The sequence below is a fragment of the Plectropomus leopardus genome, chromosome 11 (assembly GCF_008729295.1).
Source record: "Plectropomus leopardus isolate mb chromosome 11, YSFRI_Pleo_2.0, whole genome shotgun sequence".
NCBI lineage: Eukaryota > Metazoa > Chordata > Actinopteri > Perciformes > Serranidae > Plectropomus > Plectropomus leopardus.
In genome coordinates, this window is record NC_056473.1 from 9,095,637 (window position 1) to 9,118,036 (window position 22,400).

The 22,400-nt window shown below is 41.7% G+C and overlaps 1 protein-coding gene across 2 annotated transcripts in view; it reads right to left on the bottom strand.

Moving 5' to 3' along the window:
- LOC121949835 (CUGBP Elav-like family member 2) overlaps positions 1-17,541 on the bottom strand; it is a 33,156-nt gene extending 15,615 nt beyond the window's left edge. The window contains exons 1-3 of one of the 2 annotated variants that reach the window (XM_042495624.1): positions 17,372-17,541; positions 4,031-4,227; positions 623-705 (exon numbers count right to left, since the gene is read on the bottom strand). In XM_042495624.1, the coding sequence (XP_042351558.1) occupies positions 623-705; positions 4,031-4,227; positions 17,372-17,484 (393 nt within the window). In that variant the 5' untranslated portion in view covers positions 17,485-17,541. Of the gene's footprint in view, positions 1-622; positions 706-4,030; positions 4,228-14,033; positions 14,396-17,371 lie in introns of those variants that run through there. The other variant, XM_042495625.1, reaches the window with a different exon arrangement.
- Between the last annotated feature and the right edge of the window lie 4,859 nt (positions 17,542-22,400).

Consider the following 22,400-nt stretch of genomic DNA (forward strand, 5'->3'; position numbering starts at 1 on the left):
GATTTAATCGACGGCTGCAGTTGTTTGTTAAAGATTTAATTGATTGGAAGGAAAGTCATTTAGAACGGTGTATAGGCGGGGCAGATTTGTAGAGGTTTAACGAGCAACTGCACTTATTCCAGTTGACTGGGCTTTAATCTCTAGATAAATCAGGTGAGGAATTAAGGGACCACACTCTCTCACCAAGCTTCTTTGTTAAAAAGACTTCACCTCTTTTTATACCTCCAACTTTGGGAAATAAAAATGTAGATGTGCGTCAATGATTCATGAAGACAAGCATTAATAATTTGTTCCACTTTGTGGCGATCGGGTCCTGTGCCTCAGTGAATAACCTGCTGCCTGGTCAAGCACACTTTGCCTGATACCTGCATATGTGTGTGTGTGTGTGTGTGTGTGTGTGTGTGTGTGTGTAGGGTCAGCTGGCTTATCAGTTCAGTGTGTTGAGGTTCAGGGCAGTCCTCTGTGTGGTGTTAGTGCATAGTGGGGGCTGAGATATTTTTCAGGCCAGACAGGCGTTCAGTGAGCCGAGAGCTCATTATCGGCCGGCGCACAGCTCACAGCCTGCACCAGGGATGTAGAGGGTCTCAAGCAGCTAAAAGCAGCCCATACTGTGCTTACTCACCCCACTTAAAGTCTTTATGTTGTGCAGTGCATTCTGGGCCTCCAGTGCAGCTTTTCTTGTATAAAAAGTTACAAAACAGCATCCTGCAGAGAGAGAAAAACAGGGACAAACAATGGGCGGGGGGAAGGAGACAAAAACAGCATTAAAAACGCAGCGCGTACAGACAGTAAATGTGATACCACGACTGCTGCAGAGCAGGAAAGAAGCTAAACGGATGAGTGTATGTTCAGATCACATGTTAGAAACATGTGACAGGATATTCTTAGCACCAACTGTTTGATGGTGCAACACAGCTCATGAAGGAGCTTGAAGCGAGGACACTGAAGTAATGAGATAGCTGAAGGCTGCTGTGTGACATGGCCATAGAGATGACCACAGGGTTAGAGAGCTGTCAGGAGGCACTGATGCACAGTCCATGGGTCAACAGTGCCTGGGCTCGCCAGGGCACTGTACCAACACATTAACAAATCAGAGAGAGTGGTGCCTGGTTACATAAGAATCCAATCACATACAAGCATACATACAGGAGGCATGAAAACAGCACAAAGAACAAGAGGGAGCAGAAGTGAAAGCAAGGAAGAGGAATCATGGGAGGGAAGAGGAGGTGGGGGAGGGGGATGGAGAAAAGAAGAGCGGGGGAGGGAAAAAAAAAAGCCTCTCATCCTTCCGTCCCAGCAGACCGCCAGTGGCGTTCCAGCCTGTCAGTTTCACTGGGCTGGGGAAGTGGAGCACTGCAGCGTCTCTGACCTACATAGTGTGTATTATGCTGTTACTGGAGCTCCCAGGCCGCGGGGAGGGCTGTTGAACTCTAATATGCATCGAGCTGCTCTCTTCTCTCTCTCACAACCAGCTGAGCTCTCTCTTTCTCTGCTGCTTAGCCCTGCCTCCAATTTACTGGAGCTAAATAAACCATCCAGAGAGGCGTGATAGTTATCAGATGATTTTTTCATGACCTGCGGTAGATGTGACCTAAAAAAAAGCAGCGAATCTGATGGCTCCTCAATAGATCGGTGGCAAAGTAAACAACCAAAATGGAAGTGGGATTACAGCAATTTCGATGAACAAATCAAACAAAAGCAAGATTGATGACAGAGGAAGGGGTGGAGAGCGTTTAATCTGCTATGCAAATAAACATAAGCCAGATATCATCAGGCCACTGTGTTTTATTAAACTGCCCCCATTTCTCCCAGTAGGAGTAGGACTACTGGGAAGGAGGACGACAGTGAAATTGATGGGCGCAGGGGTGCTGCTGCAACATATTCACCTCACACAAGCTGAGAGAGCCGAAGACCGCTGTGATCAAGCCAGATTATCTATTAGAATACATTAACATTGCATTAACATGTCAATAGGCCATCACAGCTGACACTCCACATAGAACAGGGGAGGGCTCTGCTAAAAAAAAGGGGCTTTGAACTCTTCAGCCTCCCAATGAACTGCAGTGTTGGCTGTGTGTCTGTGTACACGCTGAATATTAAGTACCCTGGAGATTTTCTTGTATACCTTTGATCACACTTACTTTGGTGAGATGTGCGTATATTTTTGTAACAACAATCATGTGAAACAAGTGATGTCCTGGTCACATGGTGTGTTGCCATTAGCACCCTGACACAGTGAAGGCTCTTTTTGACCAAATAGTCTCTGTGAAGTGAGGAGTACTGGGAACTTAATCAAGATCTAAATCTGGACTCGCAAATTATAAAGCTAATATTCAGGTAAAAGGTAATCGATTTATTATGATGAGAGAAGTAGTGATTTACTGCTGCAAGACTGATGTTTGGATGAATGCAATAAAAAAAACACAGGGGAGGGAGAGTATGAGCACTTGAAAAGCAACATGTCGATCTTCAAGTAGCAGCGGCATTGTCAGCATGTCTTCTACTTGTAAAAGAAGAAAGGGCAGAAGCAAAAAATGGAAGGGTAGACTGAGCTAAATGGTTAAAATCACTGATTCACTCGGCTGAACAGCCAGTCGGGCAACACTTTCTCTCAGACTGCCTCGACCAACAACTTTGCAGACTCAATCAGCAGAACAGCGGCTTATAAGGGACGAATAATTCAAATGGTTTTGGACACACCTCAAAACACTACGGGTATCTGTTGGCCAGAGAACCTTTAATGACATCCAAACGGCTTGGTAAGTCAGGGTCGAGAAACCACAGGAAGCCCGAAACTGGCTCCATTTAGACGCAGAGTCCAGCATCAAACACGGTCCCACTGCATTAAAACCCCAGAGTAGATTAATGCCCTTAGCCATAGTGAGTCATCCAACCATCAAGGGAATTGAAATTTGGGTGATGTCGTAAACCCAGGACAGTTACATCAGGAAAGCTGTCGTTTACTTTATTCACCTGCAGTTAGTTACGGGAGACTGAGCACTTCCAGTGGCACTTTGCAGCTCTCTGCAGACAGCAGGCTTCCACTTCACCGTCTCCTCTAATTGGAACCTAAACTGAATCGCTCAGCTCGAGCACCATTTCTAAGGTGAACGCGTCGATAGATGTCTTAATGGAAAATTGCAGTTGAATAACACTTCCTCCATACAATGTTGCTTTTAAGCCAGCAAGGCAAAGTAAAGGAAATGAAATATTCCTATAATGCAGGGTTATGGAAAAAAGGTGGTACTTTTTAACCCTGAAACAAAAGACTATTGAATCATCTAGTCTGTAAGCACAAACATAACTGCATTGCGTGTGCAGACAAGCAATGCTGTGCACTGCCTAAGGCAATTGTGCTGAAATGTGACGGTGGATGACGTGGCAATAACAGGGTTTGTGTATAGTGCTTGACCACCAAAAGCCGGGCAAATACAGGTAGAGGACAACTGCAGCAATATAAAGGTCCGTGTTTCTTTGCGCTTTGAAAGGTAACTAAACAGTATTGTGATGAGCTGATTTATTATGGTTGAAACAAATTAAATCGGTAACATTTAATTTGAGTATTTATAGTTTTAAATGAAACAGAAGATCATTATAGAATGTAAAGAATATTGACGTTCCAGACCCTAAAATCCCTTAAAACTGCTGACATACGAAAACAACCATTCTCTCTTCCTTAAGTGTGAAATGATAAGAGGCTCTGTTCGACCAATCAACATACACTTACGTCTAGTCCAATTACTGTACACTTAATCATTGTCTTATAGTGGGAGAGTACCTACCTGAAATGGGAGCTAAAAATTCCCTCAGAGCAGGATTCTTAATACTACGATCATTCCTAGTTCTTGCAGTGCGAATAAAACAATAAACAGGAGTTGTTATAACTGTGATTTTAAAACTATGAAAGCATTACTTTGGTCTGAAAACATGTATTATATAAAAAACTGTTCCAAGAGACTAGCATTCATTAACCTCTGCGGTATGGTAGAGCTAACGATCACTAAATACAATTTTCGTGTCCTGACCGTACCTTTGCTCTGAGGGGGGTTCTGGGTGCGATCACGGAGGATGTTGATCTGGTGCACAGCTCCGAAGGGCTCAAAAAGCTCTTTAAGTTCTGTTTCTGACCAGGACCGCGGGATCTGGCCCACAAACATCTTGATAGAGTCTGGGTCTGGCTGGTCCAAGTGCTCCAACGATCCGTTCATCTTGCTGCCGTTGCCGTTGCTAAAAGAAACAGAAGAAAACTGTTATTAGTATGCTGGGGTCTGGAGTTCACAGATTTTGTTATTCACCAATCAATTTTAACAGACTGTACAGTTTCCTCCACATGCTGTCAAATATTTTGCGAGTGACATGCTGTTCAGAATCACTGTCATTGTAATGCATTTGACAGCTAAATAAAAACATTTTATTTTAGAAGGCAGTTTTCGAGCCATTTTGAAACCTACTGTGATTCTGGATGGTAGCATTGTCACAATAACATCATTTGTAACTGATGGTTTTGACAACTCTAATGGACAGTAAGAGCAGTGTTATGTGTTATGAATTATTATATTATCAGTTACACGAATAAAATTCTTTTAATCAGACAGATTAGTTGGGCTCCATATTATCCTTTTTAAAACCCAAATACTTCTAAATAGCTGATGCAACTTTTCTCATCAATTCTTTCTGACAGTTTTAATGAGACTTTTGTTTCCTAATTGGCCTCTTCAGAGAATGAATGGTCTTTGTCACAATGCAAGCAGACTGTATGTATGGAAACCAATAGTCCACTGTGAAATCAGGCTAAACTGTGATTCATTAGATACGCTAGAGTTTGTGTCTTTATGGAAATCCAGTGTGATATAGTAGTTTTTCTATATTTCAACTTTATTACCAATGAGTCAAATGGGTTTATAGAGCATTAAATCCTTTGCAATGTGACCATTAAAACATACTGAGGTGGTTGCTGAAACAATATATTGTTTAGGACAATGGATGTTGCAACAACTCTGAATTTCATAGTCAACAGCATATCGAGTAACAATCTGGGTGTCATGGGGTGGTAGAGCAATGATGGAGTTGAGTGAAATACTAAATCGTGGCATTTTCCTTGGAGGCAAGCCTTAGGGACAGAGAATCAATACCCACCAGTGTACCTACGACTACAACACCTTTGTCTCACTCACACACACAAAATCAAGCACAAACATTTCCAGACGTGTAGAGATGCTGGTAACCGGGACTGATGCAAGAGCTACAGCCACACGAGTGTCGAGGCAGAGGAATCATGTTAAGCATAAAGCATCACTCCAAATACACAAAGTAGGACCACAGAGGATGAAGAAATGCAATGTGATCTATGCATGGCACACACAGTACCACAATTCTTAAAACAACATTGTAAAAGTGGGACGGACAGAAAGATACACTCATGTAAAAACAATATCGCACACAGACCTTTGGACGCGAGCCATCCATCTTTTACAAATTGAGCCCAGCCGCTCTGCAGAAACACCAAACTCCTTGAGGGACCTAAACGACATGCTAACAAATCACACTTCTGCTTGTCGTCCTCTGAAATCCAACTCCACACCTCAGTATAAATGTTGTTATTCCTTGGGGCTGTCAATACATTCGAACGATGACATATAAACAGTAAAAAAAAAAAAAAAAAAAAAAAAAAGAAGAAGCTCCAGTGAAACAAAAGCCTCTCCACCAAAAAGGGGTAAGTGCCCCCCTCCCACCAGCTCCGACAGCTAAAGGAAAACAGCACTGCAGAGGTCTAAACCTACAAGAATCGCTGGTTAGCAGACAGCGATTTTGCGGTACATCTCCTCCTCAGGCGCTTTGGCGATGGTACAGAGAGTAACCTACAGCTTCTTCACCACAGCAGGGGAACAATCACATATTGTTCGCCCATGCTGGAGAACACTATTCACCGTTCCTCTACAGCACAATGGGCCAAGTCAGAGAGATGCTTTGGAACACATCGAAGGCTACGTCTGCTAAGGCCACAGCACTGGTGGGTGACACCATTATCCAGTTTTACCAGTGGCACTCCGACGCCATTTTGCTGAGGGCCCTTTTATGAAATTGCGCCGTACAAACAGGAAACCTCACTTGAAAAAAAAAATGGATTTGTGTCACAGCATTCAAAAACACGACGGCTCAAAATCAACTCCCTTTGACAGTGTCTCCTTAACATTCATTAAGCGCTCGAGCCCCCTGCAGCTGTGCATTGTCTCCTCAGCTTAAGAGACTGCTGAAGAGAAGTGTAACTGCAATAATACATTCTTTGGCCTTCCCACACACCCACACAAAAATGACAGATCTAATTACTGCAACAATGTAACAATAACATACATTTATATTATTCTAGTAACAGAAAGCATTGAATTAAATTGTCTGCCTCAAAGTGTTGTTACATCATGGAATTATAATGTAAAGTGGACGAGTGCATAGAGAGAAAGCACAGTCACATTAAAAGCTGTATTGACCGAGCAAGAACAGACAGTAAGGTGACAATTAAAGTTTTGGAAGCACTTCAAGTCAAAAATGCCCATGATGCTGCGCTAGCCTTAACCAATCATTTGACGTGCTGAGAAATACTCTTCTCTTTCATTTTTTTATGGTTTATGGTAGGGTTTCTGCACTACTGTTTTGAATTTCTGTATAGGGCTGCGTAGTTTGATTGATTAAAAACACACCTAAAACATGACTTCACAGTGACAGTATTAAACACAAATATAAAATTCAGCTCCATTTTAAGGTTCACAGACAAAATACTTATCTTTTGCTGGAAATGTTTTCCCTGTAAATACAACATGCTAACATTATTAGCACATTACATTTTACCCTGCATAAAATTGCCTAACAGCTAGCTGACATTCCTCTACTCATATGAAGCCAGGATAATTCACACACAAACTTAAAATTCTATTTTGTGGAGGCTTTATCGTTTTCACAATTTCTTGTTTCTTATCTTCGTAATAAAAGTAGATAAAAACTTCATTTCAGCAAATGTTTTTTCCTTTATAAGAATAAACAGGAGGTCTGCGTCACTGCAATGTTAGTTACATTTCTGAGGAGGTGCACATCAGGCGACAGTGTGGGGTACCCCCTAAGCAAAGCCTACGCCATAGGTACTGTGTCGATTCATTTCACAAGTATTAATGCCGCTCTAGATGCAAGGACTGACACCACTCTCCTTATCTGTGGGGTAAATATGACGCCGAAACAAGCCAATTAACTTAGCACAAAGCTCATTCAGCACCTCTAAACCACAGGCCAAGAAATAGGCCAGCTCCTCAAATAACTCCTATTAAGAAAACAAATAACACATTTCCCAAAACCTTAAGCCATTTCTTTATATGGGGCTTGTAATATATGGGGCTTGTAATAAACTATGGCTAGCCCTGATAACTTAACTACCAGAAGGTGACAGCTGCCCACTAGGATCAGTATCTGCCAGTAGCATATCAGTTTTAAACAACACCTGCTGACATTAAGCACTAACCATCATGGAACTAGACCACCAAGCCTTTCAAGCTGCATGATGTTAAGTCAATACAGAAGTGACATTATGCCAATACAAAGCTGCTGGAATACGCCTTAAACAACACTCAGTTTTCACAGGGGTTGTAAATTTGTTTAAGTGAAAACTGATCACAATAGGTTCAGTGAGGTATGGGGAACCAGGACATTGTTTCAGTAAAGACACAATACTGTTGGAACCAGGGTTGGAAATAACCACCGGCAAAACGAGCCAAATGCTGGTAAAATATAATAGTGGCTGCTAGATTTGCCTCACTCACCTGCCAAAAAAAATTGAGTAGCTATTGAGTGGCTGGTACATTTTTGAGTCCACCAGCCACAGTGGAAAGTGGACCAAAAAGTTCATTTCCAGCCCTGTTTGGGACTTTCTGAAATGCATTTTTATGCAGAATGAATGAAATTTCATTCACCTCTCTTGTATGGCAGCAACACCAGAAATCTCGAGAGGAACATTGTACCTCAAAAACAAAGCAAACTTTATTTACATGATCTGATACCACTGGGGGTGAGAAATGTTATTTGGGTTAACTAACCCCTTTACATTATTTTAACATAAAGCTTCCATTACAGTTGTGTTGCAACACTGTAACTATTCTACTACTTCAGGATACATGTTATGTAAAAAGCCCAAAGACATACAAAAAATGTTGGCGCATCTGGACAAGGGCAGTGACTTAAAAATACTATAATTGATTTGGCCCTAAGTGCCAAGCTCTGCTTCCTTCACCATCCAGCAGTGTGCTAGCAGACAGGAGTGATGAAGTCTTTTGCTGAGCTTCCACAAAAAAACAACCCTGGGATGTGGCAGCTCATCGAGCTCCGAGACGCCCTGCAGCAGCTGACGAGACATTCACAGCCACGACAGATGCATGCTTACTGCTGCACCACCCATAAAAACAGGTGATTTATTTGGACCAAGTGTCTGTCCTGTTGGTGAGCTCTGACCGGGCAAGTATGCCAGCGACACCTTTGCTGTGCCCATATTAGAAAGCCGGCCAATTTGCCTAGTAATACACAAGATTTTGAAAGCTCAGCATTGTGCTTTTGGACATTACTCATCACTAAACCATCGGGGGTCACAGCAGCAACACATGTCACATGGTTTTGTTTTGTCACCACTGCTAATGGAGAGCAATATTTGTGGTCAGTAAATTATTAAATTCCCATTCTATAATTGCATTTTTATCATGATACGCTATTTGTTATTAATATTATTTGGTACAATGTCAATTAAACTATCACAATGTTGCTTTAATTAAAATATTGATCAAACAAGTCTTGGTAGGGCAGTGTTACACATAATTCTGAGTGTGTTTCTGCTTTGAGTACTATACTAAAACTCTTTTGCCTTGGGCTGTTTTGGCAACCAGCAGCACACTGCTGTCATTCTTTTATTGGGGATAGAAAAAAAGTCAAAGATCACATGGACACATGTAATGCTTCTGAGAAAAAGAGGAAAATCAGTTGACTGAAACAGCTGTTTGCTAGTAATACCCTCAAAAAAATCATGAGTTGCTTTTTCTTTCAGGAAACCAGTGGCCTTATAAGCTGATTCAACGAGACACAGGATGCCTCTAATGCCTTGGTAATATCTTCGACAGCTGTCAAGCTGAACATGAAGGCTCTCTCTTCTAGCTCAATCTATTTTCTCCACTACTACAAAAAGAGGCAGAATATTCTTTGACAGGTTGAATAGGGTTTCACAAGCTTGGCATATAAATATCCTCCTGACAGGCTTGGAGTTGTAACTTAAAAACTGGTCAAAGAAAACAGCAGCAGGATTTACATAACATTTGTCATAGCACCCCAGAGGAAGAGACGCTCAAGACTCATGGCCCAGGTTTGGAGGAACAGATGAAGACCAAGGATCGATGGCGCTTGAGGCCAGAAAGCAGAAACAGGAGGGCTGTGCGTTATTTGATTTCCATACCAAGTGGTCGACCCTAATCAGCACATTGTGGTCATGATGAGAAGTTATTAAGATATTTTCCTCCTGGCATTGACTCCAATTCAGCTCAATATGGCCTGATTTCATTGTTGCATTTCCCCTGATGAAGACAGACATGTTCAATCAGCCTCTGAATGGGCTGCATGTTAACAGACGGCCAGCATCTGATGACAAGGCCCGCCCCATTAGCTCCATAATCACACCAAGCGTCCCTGGCGGTTATGGATGACGTTGCTAAAGCAAAGCTTGTGTGAACAAACAGTCACACATCTTTTTTAATAAACTCTGCTCACACCTCTTGGCATCAGGTGGAGCATGAATTTAAAACTTCAGGTGGAGCTCAACGGATAGGCAGCAGCCTTACCAATGCATCTTAAATGAAGAGACAAACAACCTTCTAAAAGCAGCAATTATACTTGATTGCTTTGACAGTGTGTGCTTACTGCCCTGACTTACTTAGTCATCCATTATCCCAACCTGTGAAAGGCAAGAGAACATCTTTAATTAATACAAAACTCTCCTTACTTAACATGCAATTTTTTTTTCTTTTACTTTATGCTTGCAAATACCACATACAATTTTTAATCACGGTTGTGTCTGAAATCCCTACTTCATTCACTGCTTCCTATATTATAGACCACTGACTGTATATAAGAACAGACAGTGCATCTCCAGCTCCTTCCCCTGTACAAAAAAGGCTAAATGTCCTGGATTCAGCTGCCTACATGCTGCCTTCTTGCGCCAGTGACATCATTTGGCGCTACGAACTTGCAGTAGCAATCTCCACGGTATCAAGTTTCCTGCTGTACACCCATCTGACCAATCCTGAGCAGCGACATTGATCGCGAACATAGTGCATCATACACACAGCTGTCAATCATGATATCACATCCCTTACTGATTGCATCTAATAACTGATTAAAACAGACCTAATCAACCAAAATGAACACTTGAACATACATGAAAGTGATAAGAACTATCTAACATGACAGAAACCATCTTTGGGAAAAATGTACTTGATGTGCTCTTTGAGGTTTTGGCCGCTAACATGAACGAGGCGGGGTTTTTAGCATATATTGCAGCCAGCCACCAGGGTCGACAACATGTTTTGGTGTCACATTTGGGGAGCTGTCACATTGTTCATCTTTATATGTAATCTATGTTATAGACCCTGAGAAGGTTACTCTATAGTTAGAAAGCAAAGTGGGCGATGAGATTTTAGACACTTATTGTGTCTCACAACAGCAACTGACACAATTAATTGGGTTATTTTAAGCTGCAAGTACTGTACATGCTACGGAGACTGCTTTTTTCTTCCATTGCTGCTATTGTTGAGGATTACCTGTAATGCATAAAATACATGTTCAGGCTTTGGTCAGTCAAATACAATAGCGTACATTTATACTAGCAGCCCAAATTATTGCTGATTTCTGATACAATCTACAACTGTGCATAGAAGCTTTCTGCCCCCACAACGCCATCGGTCCAGAAGAGAGGTTCTCTTGTTGTCATATCCTTTCAGTCCAATCCATTACTGCAATCCTTGACTTGTCCCACTCAGAAAGTACTTCTACATGTGTCTACATGTGAACTGCAGACACTGACTTCTAGGTCACAAGGGCTAACTGATATCCAATTTTACTCACACACTAAGTCACCCAAGATTTTATTTTGTAGATTTAACATGCCTTTCGTGTCATCTCTGTTATTAATTAAACAGCCGCACAGTACTGACAATTTCATGGACATAGTGGGTGCATCTGCTCTTATGTAACCCAGTCCCACAATATCTGTTGTTTGCGAAGCTTGCAGAGGAATTTGCTCAACCTTCGATCACACCGCCCCACGGAGGACGTGATTATGAGCGTTCCAAGCGGTGCATGAAGCTCCAGGACGTGTAATTATTGCAGCGCCAAGCTAGCAGCAGGAGCAGACAAACAGGTGACAGGCCAGATCTGAGCCCTCCTACTCTTGGCCTTCAACATCTGGCTGCATGGCGCTCTCCCACTGCCACCGCCGCCATCCTCACAGTGAGCAGAACAGCTGGCCAGGGTAGCGCCCCCCCCCCTCCCAGACCATGTGCCAAGATCTTACACTTTGCACAGATCAACAGCTCCCCAACCACAACAAAAGGGATCACTGTGACGCTTAGCTTACTGACATAGCACTACGGTTGTGTAGGCTGCCAAAGGATCTCGCTTAAGATCTCATAGTCACTCTCACTGTCAACAGTCAGGGGGATAAATCAATCAAGCACAGCTGGGACTAGATCTAATCACCAGCTCAGTATCTCAAAGTCAAACAGATGAGATACTCTCATAAAAATATCCTGTCAGTGCGAAATACTGTAAAAAAAAAAAAAAAAAAAAAAATTGGATTACTCGTTATACACAAACACCCAGTAATTTCCCCAAACATTTAAATTTGGGGTTATCACCGGAAGGTAGGACTAAAACTAATTATTTATAAACAATTGATGTGCCCCTTTTTTTCTCAATTAGCTGACAAACTGTTAAAAATAGTGACAAGCATCCATCACAATTTCCTTTAGCCCATCTTCAAATTGCTTGTTTTGTCTAACATTCAGAAACATAAAAGATATGCTTCTTAATGACAAGTTTGACAAAGAAAGGCTGCATATCCTCACATCTTCTAAGTTGAAGATGGTACTATTTGAGAGTTTTGATTGAAAAATAACAAATTAGTTAATTATTTTTCTGTTACCCGATTATAATCACAGCAGAAAAAAAATACAGAATAAAAATCCTAAATACAAATAAGCAATTGACCTTGTAGCCATTTATATCAACCATACTAACTCAAGTTAATGATAAAATAGTTTGACCCTTTGAAACCTGAGCAAATTGCCTTGATTTCTTTGAAAACCATGAAAAGAATACAATGAGCAACAGAAGAAGAAATAACTCCAAAAATAGCCAAGTAATTAATTGGAAGTACAAGAAAATTACATGAAAATACACACACACACACACACACACACACACACACACAACAAAAACGAAAAAGAACAAAGAACAAGAAAAAAAACAAAAAGGCAAACAACGCTTGGAAAAAGTGCTCAAAAATAATTCTGTAACATAATTTTAAATATATAATTATGATAAGTATATCGTTTTTCCCCCTAGACATTTTTTAAAATAATGTGCTAAATCTACTAATTTCTTGCAATTTGTGGAACATTTCTTTCCAAATTGCTCATTGCTCTTTTCCCCAAGTTTTTAAAAAATGCACCGACTTGCTAAGGGTTCAAAGGTTTAACTACTTGTGAAAGGCGTCTAAAAGCAGCCAAAGAAAAGTGATGACGCTTCAGGTTTCAACGAGTTAAAAGAATATATTTTTTTTTTTTTTTACAAAGTAAGACTAATTATGACATTTCCTTTCGTGCAAGACCATGAAATCAAAAGAGGACCAGACCCATTTTACTGCAAAATAAAGATAGCACTCCTGAAAGTGCAAACATTTAAAATTTAAACAGTCTCGTAAAAGCAGCCTGTGGTCTTTGAAATGTTTTTGTCAAACAGGATTAGCCGGCGATATGTCGAGAGGACAGAGTTATTACATATGGACCTCTGTACTTGGTGAATGTCTCGTCTTCTCCCTTGTGTACATGCTCTGTCACAAGATTTCCATTAATGGCTCAATAATGTAGCAAACCACGTGTTTTCTGCCGTTAAGTAAGCGCTTCTATATTCAACATGGACGGGGGCACCACAGCCTCAGAGGTGCAGCTAGCGATGTGAGCTAGCTCAACAGCTAGCAGAGAGGCAGGGAGGGACTGGGAGTGCGCCAGACAAGCCGAGCTAACAGCCCGTGTGCTGCCTACAAACAAGCTTCACTACTGCTGTTGAGCTTTAGCCAATAAAACCGGACAACCCTCCCGGCGTTAAGTCGGCAACAAAATGTATTATGAGCAAACTTCGCGACAACTAAACACGATAACTCTATTCACTTCCTTTTAACCCGTTGACCGTTTTAACACCTAAGTTGCCGTTTCGATCAAGCACACGTCAACTTGTTCAACTAACTGTAGCACTAAAAAAAGAAGGTGGTACTGTTTGTACAAGTACCACAAACAATATGTTTTCAAATGCTAATCTTCTGTGTTTTTCTGGACTGATACCGAAACCTGTGAGGCACATGTCACTTGACTATTGTAGCGCGCCGAGTATCCGATACCGTAGCTACTAGCAAACTGCGTTTTCTCCCAGTCACTTCGACTTAAATGCGTTAGCTCATACTGTGTGTGCTTATCGGTAGTTAAGAGTCCTGTTGCACTTACTTAACACACTTCTGTTAGGATCAGTTACCTAATTATTTAAGTTAGACAAACTACCTAAACTCCAGGTGAGCGTACCGTCCTTGTTCGTATGATTAGCAACGTTAGCATCAGTTAAGCTAACGGCGGCTAACTCCCAACTCGCCCCGAACTGTGTCGATTTTCCTCCTAAAACGCCCACAAATGTTTGCACTGCTAACAAAGAGAGGCTTGAACGCAACGCAGGTCGATAGTTGGGTTACTTACATTGTGTCGCTCGAAGTCATTAACCGACTTTCGGTGAGAGGGTGGAAATCCAGGTTGTACGCCGAAGTCATGCTCAAAACAACGTCTATCTAACAATGAGACGTCCGCTCACTCGCAAGAGGCTCAACTCTTGCGAGACAAGACGAAGCAGAACAGGTGCAGGGAGGGGGCGTCTTCTTCAAAACTGCATGGGAGAGAGGGCACCGGTATCCGCCTTATTTCTTCCTTCCTAATTTCTCTCTCTCTCTCGTCTCCGACTGAAATAAATTCAGGCAAGCGGCTGTCACACTGCACACCGAGCTGCAGCAAACCAGAGGCGTGGCCTTTTCAACAAAAGTCTGAAACCATGCTGCTGCTGCTGCTGCTGCTCTGAAAGCCTCACAGCGCCTCTACGCCCGATGTAAAATCCCTGTAATGTCCCTATAGGGACAGGCATGTGGTGTCTTATAGAGACTTTAGTGACCTATTTGTAGTTTATGATGTTGTAGTTTATGTAGCAGCCCCATTATATATTTATGATGACTGATATTCTGCAGTCTTTTCAGATAGAAATGGCACATTAGGGAAGGTTCTTTATTTATCAGAAGAGGGGATGGCTGCAGGGGCATAGCACCAAATTCTGGGCCCTATATATAAGCAGTCTCTCTGGGGCCCCTGACAAATTCTTTTTTATTTTTTTATTTTTTACAAAGTCCATTTGCTCACTGTCATTTTCCTTCCTTTCTTTCTTTCTTTCTTCCTTAGGAACCCTAATTTCTTTTTCTTTGAGAACAATATGACAGTAATTAGGCTCCAGCAGCACAAGCATTTGGTTAATTTCAGGCTTTTTGAGGGCCCTCCTTCCGGCCAGCCCTGAGTAATCAGTCCCCCTTTCCCCCCTGCAATGACGCTCCTGGATGGCAGGGGTGTGACTTTGGGGGTTTTTCTTCTTGTATTTTAATCCACCTGAGAGACCCTCCCTCACCACCTCAAATTTGAAAATGCAAGGGTAATTTCAGTTTTTACAGTTTCTGACTGTGATAAATGGTGTAATTTTGACAATTTTAATGAAAACATGCCCTCTGCAGTTTTCTATAAAAATCAGTGATAAAACTAATACAAAATACAGCCATTTAAAGTTGTAAGCCCCTCCCCAAGCCAAAATAAAAAATTCGGCCCTCGTCCCCTCTCTTTATTAACAAACAGTCCCCTATAAGAATCAGATCCTGCCCATCTTTTTTTGTCACGCTGTGACTGAGTCAGAAATGTAACAATCCTGATTAGAGAGACATGTAAGAATTTCAAATATAGAAACCGGGTCATTATCATCGAGATTAATAATGCTGCTTTGTTTGCATATTTTCACAGGATTCCAAATTAGGCACACTTTTACTAAAAATTGATTGCATTAAGACTATTTCCAGTTTGTTTATTGCCTTACATTGCGATAAGGTCCATAAATCTCTTCTAATCTGAAGTGGGATGGTTAAAATGCAGTTTTTCCTTGCTGTTTTCAGTCAGGGTCATAGGTCATGTTCCCCTTTGTGCTGGGCTGTTGTTTCCCTGGGGGAGGGGAAGCTTATCTTCTTTTGTTGTGCTGGACTTGCAGGGCGAGGCCTCTACACTTGGTGGAGAAAGGTAGGGGGGCCGTTGTCAAGTGGTGTTTGCCATAGCAGAGAGGAGGGGGACTAGCCTAATTTTCAAATCGCTTGTTATTGCTCCAGCAGCTGCACAATCCAAAAAAAAAATTCATAGCAAGTGTTAAGAAACATCCCATTCATGAAATCCGATTTAATCCTTGTATCCATAGCAATTTCAAGGCAACTTGGCACCAGTGCAGAGTATGCTCTATTAAACAGTGCCTAAAAGAGGTTTGTGTGCATAATGTGATATGCGACCTATTTTGCCATACATGCAGACGAGCCCACTATGCAACATGCACTACCATTAAGCTGGAGGCGTTGCTATAAAAAGCTATCCTAAACCTCTCTGGAGAATCAGGTTTCATTAAAATGGAGGAAAAACACAATAATGTCATCCCATCTGCAGCATCCACATATTTCCTTTGACTCAATTAGATCTCAGGGGATCTTATTGAATAGATTTGTTTGAAAAGGAGTTGGATTCTTGAAGACAGCAGCTCCTCTCGTGTGTATGTACAATATATTTTGTACAGTTCATAATGCCACAGCATCAGTTCATGCATTTACTTGTCTTTTCTAGACGTGTGATGGAGTGGATTCCATAGGCGGACGCCAAATTGCTGGCACCTTCTAACACTAGCCTCCTATTCTTAATCTCAGATTATTACTACTGTAATCTCATCATAATCCTCCACACGTACCATGCTTTTGTTGTTTACATCAAATGTTTTCCCCTCATGTTTGACTCACCCATCATCATCATCATCATCATCATCATCATCATCATCACCCAGCGTTTAAATTTGTCCCCCTTCGTGACAAACTGCGCGGTGTAAAAATAGGCTAGCTTCAATCCCAAATGGTCCACATCATGTCTTTTTGAACACGTCGCCTCAAACTTGGAGGCACAATTATTCCTTTTTTATTTATCAGCTCTGCCTTTCATGAAAGCATTTGCAGAATGGCGACCAACTAAAGGGCTCTCAAAATGGAGAGAGAACTTCATTTTATCATGCTTTCTTTCTTGAGGAAATCTGCGGGGTCAAGATGTACTAAGCAGGCACGATAACACTGTCTTATCAGGGACCAGTTCCTCTAAATTTATGCAAATTTCAAGATGGATGTAAATGTATGTTTTGTGCTTTTAAAGATAATGATATCTTTTGTGTTTTTTGACTGAGGGAGTACAGTGAGGCCTGGGTGGCTTCAACTGACAGGCCTCTCTAATGAAACGGGTTTGTCTTTTTCATTCCAGAGACAAACACCTGCATCACTCACACACTGATCTCTTTATTTAGAGTTAATGCAAGTATCTGAGCCCATGTGGAACTTTGAAAAGAGGCGGAAGGTAATTGACAACAATGCTACAAGATATTTATTTTTTTCTATTCTGATACAAATAAAAAAACTAATCCTCAACCTTCTGCTTTAGTCATTTTTGTCCTTTTTTTGGAAGATTCGATTGACATGAATGGCAAATTTCATTAGATTCAAATACATGGTTTCTGGGATCCTAGAAAAATCACACATATTGGGACACCAGAGGAGCACCACCCTGCCCACAGTCACACACTCACACACACAGCATGACAGAACGCCTCAGCTGGAAACAATACATCCTATGACAATATTCAGCCCAGACAAAGAAGCAGTCCAAATACGGGCTGCTCCACAAAAGCTCGCCCAGATTTGAATGAGGGGCCAACCCCAACGTACCTCATAGGCAGGTCCTCATTCCTGACAGAGATCCCGGCCGCAGAGGGGGGACAGCGCATGCTGTTGGCATACAAACTCTGCACCAGGGCCAGCTCAGAAGAGTGTTCCAACATCGGTGCTCTGGAAAAATCCACCCGGTGTAATGGACACTTTCTTCTCTTTCCCTCTTTCCTCTATGTGTTTCTCTCCCTTTCTCTGTCTCCCGCCCACTCTTTCTCCTCGGTTTAGTGCAGCAGAGCGGCGCCCACCCCCTTCGCTGACTGGCGTGGCTGAAATAATCCTCTCTGACAGCTCATCGTGCGCTAATGCATTGTGCTGCCTGCGGCAGCCCAGTTTGCAGGCTGTAAAGCTGTGGCCACAGTAGCACTCTTGCACTAATTGACACCCATATTAGGAAAACTTCAGCAAATTGGACATGGATGATTTATTCCCACTGTCAGATTGGGGGAAATTAGAGGAAACATCGACACAGTTGCCACAAGATCTCATCCACAAGTCCTGGTTTTGTGGCACACTTCTGTGCATGTTGGCATGTATGAATCAGTGAACTGATCCACATAAAGGCCAAGGCGAGGTACACTCCTGCAAATGGTTTTGTCAAGCCTAAAAACTGTCTCCATTACAAGTATTTTTAACATTAAAAACATTCTGCTTATCATCACTGAGCACCTGTACCTGTTGTAGGTAAATATTGCAACCATTCTGTAGTCAGCTCCTGTGAAAAAGTACATGTCACCGCCCCTTCATGAGCTGGCTGATGCTAAACCAGAGGGTGACAGGTAGAGAGCTGACAAGCTCATGTCATTATTATTCTGGAGAGGATAGGGATAAAGATAGCCTGCTGGTATATAAGCATACATAGCAGTCAGTATGAATACTTGTTAAATAAGGACAGGCTACAGTACGGCCCACATTCTTCATTATTTCAAACTGCAGTCAATCTAACACTGAGGTACTTGCAAATACTGTCCATGACTCTGCTACAGGCCCACCTGTGGGCGATATTACAGAGTCTAATGACGTGTATGCAACTCTGTACAATGATCCAAGATAGGAAATGTTTTTCCACATTACATTTAAATGACTGACAGCCTGAATCATCGAGTGATGACCTATCGAACAGCCTCAACAACGGTGTGCTATAAAAAACTCATTCCATGTTAATTTGCATTGGACAGAGCTCATTTGCCTGTGTTCTGAGCAATATAGCTGAGAACACAACCAAGGCAAAGCATGTTCTGCTCTCTCTACGCCACCCGATTAAAAATCTGAAAGCAATTTGTCACCATGATCTTTGCACAAAACCCAGGAGAAATCGAATCTAGGTCTCATTCTCCCATAGGTGCTGTGTCCTGTTAGAGTAATGTGACATTAAGTAGGAAAGTCATCGGAAACAGGGTCACGTTGTAGTATGCTGGTATCATAGCTGCGAAGATCAGCATGAAGGGGCTCCACTTCCTCTGATCATCGTGGTACAAAAATCAGTCCCTGCTCTTTTCTGCTGACATGAATATTTTAAACACTGATGTTGAAATCCAGTTCTTTATGATGTGTTGCTGCTTTAGTATGAGTGTCAGTGCCACAGGCGTCATGTCGAGCACAGAAGCTCAGAGAGCTCTGATCTAACAACATGTGAGAGTTCAGTGCAATCATGTTGTGTGCACTAATGTTTTCTAGTTCATTTAGAAGAGGCTGCAGAAGTAAGATAGCACACATAAATTCTGCATGAGACGCATTTTTGACTTGTGAAAGCTGCAGCAGCAGAGATGCAACCACCACATCCTGTTCACGTCCACTGTGAAGAGAAAGGTGGTGTTACTGCATGAAAAAGCACGCGCTCATGCCTGTCACGTCAAACAGCAGCACGTGTTTACGGCACTGCAGGTGGCCTTGAAATGAGTGAAAGCGACCATTACCTTTCCCTTTTTGCCACTTGCAGGATCTCTTGGGACTGATTGCACAAACAAATACTGCCTGTGTTTATGTGGATTAAAACTGAAACTGTCACAGCTCGATGCACATTGTGTTGTGTAGCGTGCACTAATGCACAGCGCCGCACACATGAGTTTTAACCCTGAAGAATTCATCAGAATTATATCCTGTTTATGAGGCAGACTAGGTGCATCTGCACATGAAAACAATTTTGTATACTTTAATGGAAATAAAGTCAAACTTTTTGGGGGTCAGACGTGACAGAGCTCTATCCTTGCTGGCACCGAGCAGTAAAATTTATGATCCAACAGATGCTAGCAACAAGCTTCAACTGTACGAGACCTGACACCAGCATGTGTGATTGAAGAGGGAGAGAGACAGCAAGTGGAGTTAGCATTTTAGCATTACAGGATACTGCTATCTATGACCTGCTTGACATTTTAATCAACACAAAGTCTAATCTGTCTCTCAACAATAACCTTTTGGTCACAACTTGACTTATTTGCAAGTAATTTAACACTGAAGTGCTGTGTTACACATTTATGTATTAATATGTGTATTTCTGTCCTCTGACTCTGTAATAAATGACTGTTCATGTGGGCTTGCATGAATGAATATGTCTCATATGATAAAGAGCAACATCACATTGAAATGTCAGCTAGTTTTGCATGGGCACAAGTCATTCTACTTCCCCTTTTACTTTGGCCACACATCACTTTTTCCACTTCCTCTTTGAACTAGTGCTATCGGAAGACACCGTGTAAATTTCCACCAGGGCCATTTATGAGAGCAACACACACAAAGAGAGAGAGGTGAATAAGTTGAAAGACTGGTTCACAAGTTCAAAAAGTGAATGAGCCAGGTGTGCTTTCTAACTCTAGATCATATGAGGCATTCGTATTGTATATAATTAAGGTATCAGACACTTAAATGTAAAGCTTTTAAAGGCCTTAACCAGATATTTTTGACCATATTTAAAACTCAATCATCTTTTTTCTTAATAAAGCATTGCAGGTAAGTGTAAAAGCATGGACGGATTATGAGACAATAGGGCCATGGGGACAGACATGTCAGAAGGCCCCACCACTTCTCCTCTTTGTGGTTGTTTTGTGTCTCGTAGAGGTATTTTTTTGGTTGTTTGTATCACTTTATTGTTACTTTGCATTTATTTGTAGTCATTTTGACCCTTCCTAGTCAGTCCATGTGAAGATGCGTTGCCTTTGTCTCGGCCAAAAAGTTGCACATGAACACACCCCAAATACTACAATGGACAGCCAACTAGCATGCACATTCTGCGTCTGCGTAAGAGGAAATAACTCGATACACTAGCAGATGGCGGCTGTCTGTAATCATCATTAAAAATGGGAAACTGGAAGACCTTCCTGACACCAGTTAGCCAGTTAGCACATCACACTATCCAGTGTTGAAAGAGCAAAGCATATTTACCATGCAGCAGTGAACAACACAAACCATCAGGACATGTTTGTTAAGAGCTCACTGGTTAAAGAAAAGCAAGCTTACCTCAGATAATAAGTTTGTTTGGATTTCACTCCCTCTTGACTTTAGCCCTTTGTTTACTTTCCTCACTTCCTGTTTCTCTTCACATGTTCTGCAGTGCCAATCAGAGTGATTTTATTCACAGACGGGCTCCACTTTCTCCAATGCCAATTCAACATGCTGAATCGACGGGGCAACCGTGCGGGACACACCACACCGACTAGGACAACAGTAGCTCACAGACAAACATTGACAGACGGCCAACTGTCGGTTTGCTGTGTCAGAGCCTTTAATTCGAGTGACATTTTTCGAGTGAAGGCCATGAGACTTTGGGCCCCTGGGCCTGTGCCTGGTAGGCCTGCTCAGTAATCCATTTATGTATTAAACCAATAGGTAAGTATGAAGTAAAAAGACAGTAAAGACAGAAGAGTTTGACTCATTTTGATGCATGAATTAAATTGTTTGCTGCAATTAAGATCTCGGAAATCCATATCTAAGACTACTAAAGGCTTTTTTTCTATAACTGAATTAACGACATTGTAAGACTTTTTAAGGACCTGCAGACACCCTGATCTTAGGGCCTGAGGTTTAATCCTGTTTGTTGTGACTGTTGTCTGTGACTGCACTCACCAAATAAGTCTTTGATTGCGCCACAATTTCCCTCAATTAAATGAGGATAAAACTGAAATAATCTTTTATTGTGCCGAAGAAGAAAGACTGAAAGGCATCCCTGTGTACTCATGATTTAGACCAAATTCTTAACAGCAAATCCAGACAAAAAAATCTGCCTAACATATAGCAGAATGGAGAATTAATGCCAGAACAAGACCGAATTAAACTAATCCATGCTTTTTTTGCTTTTAGTGGGCTGAGAACTACTTTAATAGGCTTTTCTTAATTTTCTCAAGAGCTCGTTCAGAACAATGTTGCACATCACACCACTCTGTCCAACAACTGACTTTAAAATACTGCAACAGATCACGAATCATTAAAAGGTTTTGCACCAAAATACATTTCTGATGTCCCATAATATCAGCCAAGTAGACTCCTGAGGTCGGGCCAGCACTGGTCTGCTGTTTGCTCCCAGAAATAAATAGAAGAACAGAGTGTGATAAACATCTAGACCTTTCAGAGTTCAGTATGTGACCGGCAATAAAACCTTCTGCTATAGATATAACCATTGCAAACTAGAGGCTTCAAAGGATGGAAAAAATGTTAGAGCAGACATGCAAAACTCATAAAAATGATATTCCACTGATAACTGCAGAGGCACAATTGACTATCTCAAATTCTCCTCTATAGAAATCTAACTCTAAGTAGCTTCTAAGGGCTGCAAATCCTTTTCCAGTCTGAGTCGTCTATAGGTCTTCTGATGAAGGATTGGCATTTACGGAGCTGGTTTTACTCGCAAGATAAAGATTCCACATGCATCAACTGAGAGACACCTGTCACATTTCTTACATTCCTTTTTCTCACTTATTTGTGAGTATGCTGTGGTGTCTGTACATGACATGACTATGCAGCACGCCACGTGTGCATGAATGATGACACCGTGTGGACATTTAGGGGAAAGCAAAAACAACTTGCTACAAATGGCACT